The sequence below is a fragment of the Polyodon spathula genome, chromosome 50 (genome assembly GCF_017654505.1).
Source record: "Polyodon spathula isolate WHYD16114869_AA chromosome 50, ASM1765450v1, whole genome shotgun sequence".
NCBI lineage: Eukaryota > Metazoa > Chordata > Actinopteri > Acipenseriformes > Polyodontidae > Polyodon > Polyodon spathula.
The window spans coordinates 1,258,013-1,269,804 of NC_054583.1; the positions used below are offsets into that span (position 1 = coordinate 1,258,013).

Sequence of the window (11,792 nt, forward strand, 5' to 3'; positions counted from 1 at the left end):
CTTCAGAGTGCAGTAAACTAACACAGACACCAAGAAGAAGGGATTATATTGTAGCGTCAAACTGAACAGAATTGTAATTATTAATTACAGCATCTAGCTTATAACATTAGTTATTTTTTGTGAGGTGCTTATATAATATTGTATTAATAATCATAGCCATTGAAACAACTGGCTTCACTAGGAGTTTAATGATAAGACACACCTGAGCTTGTTACCTATACACACTGGGGGCTGGTCAAGCTGCTAGTAAGTATAGTGAATGTTAGTTTGCCATGTTTTTAAATGTACTTTACCAGACCGCTCTGTGCTTTACAATGCTTCCCTATTCTTTACCAGACCTCTCTGTGCTTTACAATGCTTCCCTATTCTTTACCAGACCTCTCTGTGCTTTACAATGCTTTCCTATGCTTTACCAGACCTCTCTGTGCTTTACAATGCTTTCCTATGCTTTACCAGACCTCTCTGTGCTTTACAATGCTTCCCTATGCTTTACCAGACCTCTCTGTGCTTTACAATGCTTCCCTATGCTTTACCAGACCTCTCTGTGCTTCACAATGCTTCCCTATGCTTTACCGGACCTCTCTGTGCTTTACAATGCTTCCCTATGCTTGCAGCTGATGCATAGTTCACACACCCCAGTCTCGTATCTTGTCAAGCGCGTTGTGACGGTGGTCCACTATAATTATTGCTATAGATTATTGGTATTATCATTATTACAATGCTTGCCTATGCTTCCACTGTGCTTTATCACACTTTGCACATAGAGTTTGGAATACCTTCCTATTATCTGTGTAATGTGTGTTTACATACCCCCACCCCACCCCCCACCCCAGGATGAATCAGGATGTTTGGGGTGTCAAACTCAACACTGTTAATGATGCCCTATCCCAAACTAACACCCCTCACCCCTCACGCCTCCCCTGTCTGTGTCCGTCCAGCTCTCTCTCTCTATCTCTTATATCTCGATCTCTCTCTGTCTCTATCTATCTAACTATCTGTCTCTTTCTGTCTATATCTATCTATCTCTATATATCTCTATCTATCAATCTTCATTTCTCTCTATATATATATATATCTCTCTGTATCGATCTATCTATCTATCTCTGTCTCTCTCTCTCTCTCTCTCTCTGTATATATTAGATATATATATATATATATAGTATAGATTATATGTAGATATATTATAACAGCATGATATATTTGTCTGTCTATACAGCAGATCCCTGTTAATTTGAGCACATTGGAACTCATTTGAGCCTGAATTAGTGAAAACACAGATTACCCAAATTTACTGTCTGGGAAATTCCTGCAGTGTTAATTGAAAACTCGAAAAATACACTAATAGAAATAAAATATAATATCCCAACAACGGTCAAAATATATACTGGACACAGTCAGCATTGTTCAGAGGCAGAGAGAGAAGAAGAAGTCGCTCACCTTGCTATTCATTCTGCCAGGCTCAGAGTCTGCTTTCTGTGCGCTTGCTGCTGGTTTCAGTAACTACAGTGCAGTCCTGTCTGTTGACTTGCACTGGACTGTATTAAACTTCATTGAGTTCAAATGAAATTATGACTGTCTGCTTCAGCACAGATCAGATGATTCCTGGACTAACACATTTGCACAATGTACTGTATTAAACCGCATGGATTATCGAAACACCAGTTAAAGGGAGTCTGCTGTGTATTTATCTATCAATCAACCAATCAATCAATCAATATTTATTTTATATAGTGCCTTTCATAGTGGAGCACCATCACAAAGCGCTTTACAAGATAGTGAGGATCACTGCATAATACATTCAATATAGTGAAATACAGGGCATAGCGCACTCAATACAAACAGTATATAACACAATGCAAATATATTAACTACAGGCACAATGCACTGAATACAAGGCTATGTCCGTGTGAACGTGACTTTCGTAGGGTTCCTACACTAGCTGAGTTGACTTTATGGCGCGTGCCGGGTGACCACCATAGGAGAGACGTTTCCCTGGGTAGTGGAGTCTAGAAGAATGAATCACCTGACAGATCTAGCTCACTTACGGGACTGGACAGGTAGGGACGGACCTTTGAGATCCCTTTCTGGAAGGGTGGACAAGGAGGAGAATGCTGGCATGGAGGAGATGCGGGCATCAGAGGAGAGGTTTCTGCCCAGAAGTACATCAAGGTTTCATACTGTGGGGGAAGGCAGCAGCAGACAGGTTCTGAGATTCTTGAGTTGAGTTTTTGATCCTAGTAGAAGGAGTTCAGATTTGTTGAGCTGAAGAAAATTGGCAGACATCGAGGCCTCGATGTGTTGAATGCAGGCAGAGAGCCGGATCATGGCAGAGGGGTCCCAGGGTCGAGTTTTAGGTAGAGCTGGATGTCGTCTGTATAGGAGTGAACCATGAGGCTGTGTTGATGGATGAGGTGACCCAAGGGAAGCATTTGGATACTGAAGAGAATGGGCCCAAGAACAGATCCTTGCGGGACACTGCAAATGCCCAGGTTTGCAACACCACTGCGTCCAAGATAGAAGACAGACTGCATGCGTCCAGATAGGTAAGAGGACAGCCAGGAGAGACAGGGTCCAGAGATATCTCTATCTCTCTGTCTATCTATCTGTCTATCTCTGTCTATCTGTCTGTCTATCTATCTCTCCCTCTATCAATGTCTATCTATCTATATCTCTCTCTATCTATCTGTCTGTCTATCTATCTCTCCCTCTATCAATGTCTGTCTATCTATCTATATCTCTCCCTCTATCTATCTATCTATCTCTCTCTATCTGTCTATCTATTTATCTCTCCCTCTATCTATCTATCTATCTATCTATCTATCTATCTATCTATCTATCTATCTATCTATCTAGCAAATAATAAAAAATAAAACACACACAGTAATCTGTCACATATCGAACTGCGCTGGGACCAGAGTCCCGAGCGGAGATGTAAAAAGTCTGCTGAATGAACCCTGTTTTAAACCCCATTACACACAGCTGGAACAAGAACTACATTCACAGATTCAGCTTTTGTCAGGGCTGCTCCCCCGAATCTCTCGTCTAGAAAGATACAGGGTATCAGTCCTTACGAGGGAGCAGCCCTCTGCCGTGTGGGTGCGGGAACGCCGCGGAGCGACAGGCGGGAGATCCAGACGGAGGGCGAAGCCAATACGCCCCCCCCCCGCAGGCGAACAGAATTTATTTACAGATCGACACACTGCACTAATGCAGATTATAAGGTAAATTCTCAGTAAAGATGCTCTATTAACGCTTTGGCACCTGGACTAGCAATTAAACTTCATTACCAATCAGCTGAGACCCCCTTCGGAGTGGGGGAGCGTGAGAGAGAGGGAGAAGGAGGTGTTAAGCAGAGGATGGGTAGATAGAGGGGTGAGGGGAGAAGTGTCAAACAATTTGGCAGACTTCAAAAGGTTTTGGGTCACCTATATAAGGTTGAGTTTGGAGGCAGGTTTGTGATTGAGAGAGAGAGAGCAAGACAGAGAGACTAGGCTGTAGAGGAAGAGAAAGATAGATTGAAGGAGGTATAGTAGGCAAAGAAAAAGGGAGCTACATTTATTCAGTCTGTCTATTTATTAGAAAGAAAGATCATTTAATTATTATTTAAATTGTCGAGCTGTGTTTTTTAAAATGTACATGTTTATATATTTGTAATACAGAGAGGGGGAGAGAGAGAGAGAAGAGGAAAGCACATAAGAAAACGTGTTTTTTTCTATTAATCTTAAAAATATCTTTGCTTGCGTCGGGTCTGGGGAGGGAGGGAGGGGAAAGAGAGGAGTTTAAGACTGAAAAACTTAAACACTTCATTAATGTCAAGTTTACATTAACTCTATATAGGGAGCAGAAAGAAAAGGGTTTTATTGTGAGACTTATAGATAGATAGATAGATAGATAGATAGATAGATAGATAGATAGATCAGATTCTTTCTAGTTTAGTTTTTCCCCTCTCCCTATAAGAAAGAGCAGTGTGTCTATAAGGAGGAGGGAGGGAGGTGAAAGAGAGGAGTGTATCTATAGAAAGACTCTCGAAGGCGGGAATTTGAGTGGGAGAGATGGAGATAGGGCGTGGTCTGATAGTAGAGAAAGAGGTAATGTGGGAGTAATAAGCAATATTACTCTAACTCTATCAAACACTCTTTGAAAGAGGTGTTTATTGTGAGACTTAGATAGATAGATAGATAGATAGATATTGTGTGTGGATAGATAGAGCAAGTGATAGATAGAAAGAGCAAGTGTGTGATAAGGAGAGAGAGAGAGAGGGAGTGTGAGAGAAGGAGAGAGAGTGAGTGAGAGGGAGTGAGAAAGAGGGAGAGAGGGAGTGAGTGGGAGAGAGGGAGAGAGGGAGTGAGTGTGAGAGGGAGAGAGGGAGTGAGTGGGAGAGAAGGAGAGAGGAGAGAGAGAGGAGAGAGAGAGGGATCACGATGAGCCGGAGAGTTTGGGGGAGAGAGAGGGGGCCGACACTGAGAGCCTATCCAAGGACTGGACCAGAACACTACCGCTACCACACAGGTTGAGAGAGAGAGAGAGAGAGAGAGAGAGAGAGAGAGAGAGGTATCAGATGTGCCAGCCGATAGATGGGGGGGAGAGGGAGGGGCCGACACGAGAAGAGAGGAGGGGACCCGCACCACACAGGTGAGAATAGAGAGAATGTGAGACGAGAGAGAGAGGTTACGTAGATAGAGTGATATCTAGCTAGAGCGCCTGGAGGGGAGAGAGAGGGGGGGAGAGAGAGAAAGGGGGAGAGAGAGGGAGAGAGAGAGATTGATGGAGAGAGAGGAGAGGGAGAGAGAGAAGAGAGAGAGAGAGAGCGGAGAGAAGAGAGAGAGAGAAGAGAAGAGAGAAGAGCGAGGGGGCTATGTATCCCCCCTCCAAGTCTCTAAGCGCGATCGATCTGCCTGTGAAATAATGGTAGGAGGTTGAGGGAATAGATAAGGGATCGAGAGATCTGACTGAGAGAGGAAGGTGGGAGAGAGAAAGAGAAAGAGATAGAGTGTTGGTGAGAGAGGGAAAGAGAGCCATCGCCAGAGTGCCCTTCCCCTGCCCGTCTGTCCTGTCTGTCTGTCTGTCTGTCTGCCTGTCTGTTTGTCTGTTCTGCAGCTTTAATGAAACTAAACTCTCTTCAGAGTGCAGTAAACTAACACAGACACCAAGAAGAAGGGATTATATTGTAGCGTCAAACTGAACAGGATTGTGAGGCTCTGTCTGTCTGTCTGTCTGTCTGTCTGTCTCTGTGTTTGTGTGTCTGTGTCTTTCTTTGTGTTTATGTCTCAATTTATCTATCTGTATATTTTATATTAGAAGTTATTGATAAACATATAAACCACTGTTAAAAAATATTGAAAAGTTCCAATCCATCTGTCTGTAGCCAGACAGTGTGTGTGTGTGTGTGTCCTCTGTGTGTGTGTGTGTGTGTGTGGTGTCTGTCCTCTGGTGTGTTTGGGTCCTCTTGTGTGTTTGGGAGGGGAGAGGGTGATGGGACATGTGGTGTTTGTGTGTCCTCTCTTCTGGTGTGTGGAGGGCATGTGTGTGTGTGTGTGTGTGTGTGTGTGTGGAGTGTGGGTGTGTGTGTGTGTGTGTGTGTGTGTGTGTGTGGGGGTGTGTGTGTGTGTGTGTCTCTGTGTGTGTGGAAGGGGAGGGCGTGTGTGTGTGTGGAAGGTGTGGCGGGATGTGTTTCTTCCGGTGTGTGTGGTGAGGTGAAGGGTTTGGGGTGGGTGTAGTTTGGACACACAGTGGTTGAAGGGGCGTAGGTGTGTGTGTTTTCACACACTCCCTTGTGTGTGTGTGTGTGTGTGTCTCCTGTGTGTGTGTGGTGTGGGTGGAGGTGTGTGTGTGTGTGTGGAAGTGTGGATGCTCTGTTGTGTGAGGGGGACTGGTGATGTGTAACTGTGTGTGGAACAGGGCATAAGGGCGTTTTGTTTGTGTCTCTTCCTCCCGAACCCAGGTTTGTTGTGAGTTTGTGTGTGTGTGTGTGTGTGTGTGTGGAGGTGCGTGTGTGTGCGTGTGTGTGTTTGACAAAACTTATGAGGACACAGGCCAAATACTGGTAGTGTTTAAACAGTTTAAACAGGCATTAATGGTTTTTAAAAAGTGCTCAAATCTTTAGTTTGTTGTCGAGTTTCACCCTGTGTGGAGTTTTGTTTGACTGGAGTTAGAAATAGCAAATAAAAATATAGTGAGAGTCAATGAGAAGGCCTGAGAGTCAGTAGAAGAACCCAAACCCACAAACAGGCATGCAAACGTGTGTGTGTGTGTGTGTGTGTGTGTGTAGCAAACATATCAAAGCAAGCTCATGAATGATTTGAAAACCCTTAACTCATAGACTGTTGTATTTGCAGGAGTTACTCTTCTGGGCTGCTAGTGCAGGGATGAGGGGAGAGCTCATGAGATGGATTTGAAAACCTTTAACTCTTAGGCTGCGTGCTAGTGCAGGGATGAGGGGAGCAGTGAGAAGGCCACCTCATTAATATGAATAATCTCGTTCCATCTCTAGATCTGGATGCCCCTCCCACTCTGCCTCGCTTTGACCCTCTGTTCCCGCCTCCCTGCGAGGTCCCGCCCCCAGCCGCTCTGGCCCGCGGGTTGGCCCCGCCCCCCTCTGCGATGTCGCTGGCTCTGGGCGGGGCTGGGGGAGGGACGGGGGCGGAGTCTGGCAGGCTGCCCCAGTCAGTGAAGCTGCAGCTGGAGAATGAAGACCTGTGGAAACGATTCAACAGCATTGGCACTGAGATATCATCACTAAGGGGGGGCAGGTACGTCCATGTTCTGTGTGTGTGTGTGTGTGTGTGTGTGTGTGTGTGTACTCTACAATATCCCACTCTTACACTCCAGGCATTAAATAGCCCCCCCCTTGCCCCCCCCCCAGACGCATGTTCCCCCAGTGCAAGGTCTCCATCTCCGGCCTGGACCCGGCTTCCAAGTACCTGGTTCTGATGGACGTGGTTCCGGTGGACAGCTCCCGGTACCGCTGGCAGTCAGACCGCTGGGACGCCGTGGGCAAAGCGGAGCCCCGCCTCCCGGACCGCATCTACATTCACCCAGACTCGCCAGCCTCAGGCAGCCACTGGATGGGCCGCAGTGTATCCTTCCACCGGGTCAAGCTGACCAACAACACCCTCGACTCGCAGGGACACGTGAGTGAGCTGCGTTAAATAGACCCCCCCCCCCCCCCCCCCCAAAAAAAAACAAAAAAAATTCTCTCACCTCTTATTAGCCAAATGATCACTGAGCCCCTCCCTGACCATCTTTAAAATCCATTCTCTCACCTCATATTAGCTTTATTAACAGGATCACTGGCCCCTCCCTTTAAAGGAGATCTGACCATCTTTAAAATCCATTCTCTCACCTCTTATTAGCTTTATTAACAGGATCACTGACCCCTCCCTTTAAAGGAGCGCTGACCATCTTTAAAATCCATTCTCTCACCTCTTATTAGCTTTATTAACAGGATCACTGGCCTCTCCCTTTAAAGGAGCGCTGACCATCTTTAAAATCCATTCTCTCACCTCTTATTAGCTTTATTAACATGATCACTGGCCCCTCCCTTTAAAGGAGTGCTGACCATCTTTAAAATCCATTCTCTCACCTCTTATTAGCTTTATTAACATGATCACCGGCCCCTCCCTTTAAAGGAGCGCTGACTGTGGTTCATTCGTTAACAGTAATGATCACAGCGATGTATGAATGAGGCCTGATCTCATGTCCCTTCTTTCTTTCCCTCCAGATCATCCTGCACTCCCTGCATAGATACCAGCCTCGTTTTCACGTGGTCCAGGCGAGCGACGTCTACAGTCGGAGGTGGGGGGGCTGCTCTTCTTTCTCCTTCCCGGAGACCCCCTTCATCACTGTCACTGCGTACCAGAACGAGAGGGTCAGTCTGCCGCGCCCCGCCCCGCCCCCTGTCCCCCCTTTCTCATTCTGCACTTTGTTGTCAATGCTGCTGATCAACGTCACGGCCATAGGCTTTATCATGCTAGCTCTGAATCTGAATGGGGGGGGGGGGGGATGATGTCACTGACAGGCTGGTTTATATTGCTGGGATGGGGGGTGGATGATGTCACTGACAGGCTGGTTTATATTGCTGGGATGGGGGGGTGGATGATGTCACTGACAGGCTGGTTTATATTGCTGGGATGGAGGGGGTGGATGATGTCACTGACAGGCTGGTTTATATTGCTGGGATGGGGGGGGTGGATGATGTCACTGACAGGCTGGTTTATATTGCTGGGATGGGGGGGTGGATGATGTCACTGACAGGCTGGTTTATATTGCTGGGATGGGGGGGTGGATGATGTCACTGACAGGCTCTTGATACATGTTTCTGTTTCTTCACCTCAGATCACTCAGTTAAAAATCCAATCGAACCCGTTCGCAAAGGGCTTCCGAGAGCACGGAATGAACAGCAAGAAGTAGGTCCTTTTTGGTGAAGGGGGGGAGGCGAGATCGCTGCTAGAGCTGCTGGACTGGGCGCTGGAACTAGGGGTGCTCGGCTTTGCATGGCTGGCTTCGTATACAGGGGCTATAGTTTTGTTCAATGGCTTTCAGCGCCCCCCTCTTTAAATATGGCTCCAGTGCCACTGGAAGTAAACACACAGAAAGGCAGCCCAGGACTGCCCATGGTCTTATATACAATGTCCTCTAGACCTCTGTGCAAAACGTTTTTGTTTTTTTGTTTTGTTTTTTTAGAGAACGAGAGGCGCGGCTTAAGAGAAAATGTAAAAATCCTTTGAATGATTCAGAATCGACTTACGAACCAGGTAAGGTGTTTTTTTTTTTAACATGCTTTACCAGCCCCTGTGCTTTACAATGCTTCCCTATGCTTTACAATGCTTCCCTATGCTTTACCAGACCTCTCTGTGCTTTACAATGCTTCCCTATGCTTTACCAGACCTCTCTGTGCTTTACAATGCTTCCCTATGCTTTACTAGACCTCTCTGTGCTTTACAATGCTTCCCTATGCTTTACCAGACCTCTCTGTGCTTCACAGTGCTTCCCTATGCTTTACCAGACCTCTCTGTGCTTTACAATGCTTCCCTATGCTTTACCAGACCTCTCTGTGCTTTACAATGCTTCCCTGTGCTTTACCAGACCTCTCTGTGCTTTACAATGCTTCCCTGTGCTTTACCAGACCTCTCTGTGCTTTACAATGCTTCCCTATGCTTTACCAGACCTCTCTGTGCTTTACAATGCTTCCCTATGCTTTACCAGACCTCTCTGTGCTTTACAATGCTTCCCTATGCTTTACCACACCTCTCTGTGCTTTATCACACTTTGCTGTGCTTTTACTGTGGGTTGACCTTTATGGTTTGATTTGAAGGGAGCATTTATTATTTTAGTGCATTTATTAATGGATGTCTATTTCCTTCCTCTCAGTCTGTAAACAGTTGTCCATACCAGGGCCTTGCGATTCAACAGAAATCCTTGAAGAAACCGAAGTGCCGACCTTGGGCTTGCCCCCCCTCCCAGTCCCCGCCCCGGCCTGCTCCTACAGCCCGGCCTCCTCCAGCTTCCCCCAGCCGCTGGGACCAGACGAGCCTCTGGATCTGCTGGGCTCCGGCGGCGAGCAGGCCTTTATCGCTCAGCACCAGGAGGAGAGGGAGATGAGAGGCGACTTCAGCGCTGTGCAGACGGCAGGACAGACCGAGAATCTACTGACCAGGTAAAGAGATGTGTCACTGTGTTCAGGGCTGGGAATCAGACTCCTGCTGCGCAGCGGTGTGATCCAGTCCTGGTTTTACTGGGAGTTTAATAATCAGACTCCCGCTGCACAGCAGTGTGATCCAGTCCTGGTTTCACTAGGAGTTTAATAATCAGACACACCTGAGCTTGTTACCTAGACACACTGGGGGCTGATCAAGCTGATAGTAAAACCTGGACTGGGCGACACTGCTGTGCAATGGGCACCTCAATGGTGATGCCTGCTCTAAATGAAAATAAAAATAAAATAGAATCAATACATTTCTTGGAGCGAATCCTGATTGGTTTTTTTTTTTTTTTTAATGCCTGATTATCCAGAGCCGAGCAATCAGAACCGGATGGATCGAGGGCCTCTCATCTCTCCATGGTACCCCGAAACTACGAGGGCTACCCCACACCGGTGCCCCAGAGCAGCCAGCCGGGTTACCCCCTCCACGCCCCCGAGGGGAGCCCAGCGCCCCAGGACCCTGGGTTCAGACAGGCGCCCCCTCCCTTCGCCCACAGCGCCCCCTGCGCCCCAGATTTGAACATGCAGTCTGTCCAAAACGCTCTATTTCAGGGCTACGAGAACCATCAAGCGGCTAACTTTGCCGCCCGCTGTCCCGAGGCGTTTTCGGGGTACACCGACCTCCGCTATCCTCCCCACCCCCACTTCTACCAGGACCCCTGCGGGAAATTCGCAATTCCGTACAGGCACCTCTACGGACAGCCCACCACCTCCTATCTGGATGTTGCAAGACCCATGTTTTGAAGAACGAGCAAACCTCTACCGGACAGCCCCCACTCCGATCTGGATGTTGCAAGAAGCCTTTAACCGTTAAAAGGGAATGAAACAACAAGAGCCTTGATTTTATATTATTAGATGATATATTATATTATATATAATCTATATATTATGTCTTAAACAGATGTTTTGTAAAATCTTAGTTATATTTGCATGAAGAAAATATTAAATGTTCATGTTAGCATGAATCTAATTTCTGGTAATAGAATTCTATGCTTGTTTTGGTGTGTTTATTTTAATAAAATAATTAAATTGATTTGCATCAGCTCTGTAAAGGGGCGTGTTTGCTTGTTCTGTGAGATATTAGTTTAGCAAGGAGATAGGCAGGGTTGCTGGCTGGACCACTTAGTTGAGGGAGGAGACAGGGGCCAGAGGTAAGGTTTGTCTGTGTATTCAAGAAATAGCATTTGCTTCTGTTCGAATCCTAAGGTGAAAACTTTTGCTTTCAACCAGGTGTCAACAGGCTCTAATGGGTAGGGGGGGGGGTGTGGGTCTGACCTTAATTTGCTTAATTAACGGTCCAGTCGTTCAGACAAATGGAACGGTCTTCAGGCTTCAGCATGTGAAGTGGAAACATTCAACAAACCAGGATTTTTTACCTTTTAAATCTGAACATTTCATCAACATAATCTGTGTTTACCATCGATGTATTTTTTTATTTTTAACATTGATTCAAAATGATTAAAGAATAAAATCAAGGTTCTGGAATGGCCCGGTCAAAGTCCCGATCTAAATCCGATTGAGTATCTTTGGTTTTGAGTTGAAGGCAGCTGTGCGCAAGAGAAGTCCTTGGAACCTGAATGAACTGGAAAAATTTTGCGTTGAAGAACGGTCAAGAATCACTAAAGATCCATGCCAAAAGCTCATTGAGAAATATCCTAATTGTTTAAAATAGGTTACTCTGCCCCAACTGGCTATTAATTAAATTGTCCTTGTCAAGGTATGAGTTCTTTTGAAGTAACATTTTGGGAGTTTTGCAAACAGAAGTTGAAAAATAATTGTAGATTGTAAATTCATTTCTTGAGTCTTTCCTCATCCACAAAAGCAAAACTTTAGCTGCAACACAAATTTCTAGAACTTACACATTTCCATGTAAACCTTCGCAATGAAAACGTCTTGTTTTACATCCATCTCTCATTGGGCACATACCTCATGTTATTTACATTTTAAACAGCCAGCAGAGATTTGTTGATTGTTCGAGTAAAAAAACTAAACAATTTCCCTGAGGTTTCGGTCAAACATCCTGAAACCAATTATCACTCTTATTTAAAATAATAACCCTTTTGTGTAGATACAATTATATAGGAGATAATCT

The 11,792-nt window shown here is 45.9% G+C and overlaps 1 protein-coding gene across 3 annotated transcripts; it reads left to right on the plus strand.

Annotated features, from left to right (window-relative positions):
• The first annotated feature begins 2,241 nt into the window (after positions 1-2,241).
• On the plus strand, positions 2,242-10,447 carry tbx6 (T-box transcription factor 6). 3 transcript variants are annotated; one of them, XM_041238697.1, is made up of 9 exons: positions 2,242-2,543; positions 2,980-3,221; positions 6,491-6,745; positions 6,860-7,130; positions 7,721-7,867; positions 8,335-8,405; positions 8,683-8,753; positions 9,370-9,655; positions 10,012-10,447. In XM_041238697.1, the coding sequence occupies exons 4-9, from the start codon at positions 6,867-6,869 to the stop codon at positions 10,442-10,444; spliced, it is 1,272 nt and encodes a 423-aa protein (XP_041094631.1). In that variant the 5' UTR covers positions 2,242-2,543; positions 2,980-3,221; positions 6,491-6,745; positions 6,860-6,866; the 3' UTR covers positions 10,445-10,447. The 3 variants fall into 3 exon arrangements, with proteins under 3 accessions (XP_041094631.1, XP_041094630.1, XP_041094632.1); XM_041238696.1 differs by lacking the exons at positions 2,242-2,543; positions 2,980-3,221 and adding an exon at positions 4,444-4,509; XM_041238698.1 differs by lacking the exons at positions 2,242-2,543; positions 2,980-3,221 and having other exon boundaries at positions 6,382-6,749; positions 6,863-7,130.
• The last annotated feature ends 1,345 nt before the right edge of the window (positions 10,448-11,792 follow it).

Excerpts from the sequence above, each read along its gene's own strand:
- tbx6 (XM_041238698.1), top strand. The coding sequence starts at position 6,466 with ATGAATAATCTCGTTCCATCTCTAGATCTGGATGCCCCTCCCACTCTG. Across the intron at positions 6,750-6,862 it reads TCATCACTAAGGGGGGGCAG|ACGCATGTTCCCCCAGTGCA; the intron begins GTACGTCCATGT and ends CCCCCCCCCCAG. Across the intron at positions 7,868-8,334 it reads CTGCGTACCAGAACGAGAGG|ATCACTCAGTTAAAAATCCA; the intron begins GTCAGTCTGCCG and ends TCTTCACCTCAG.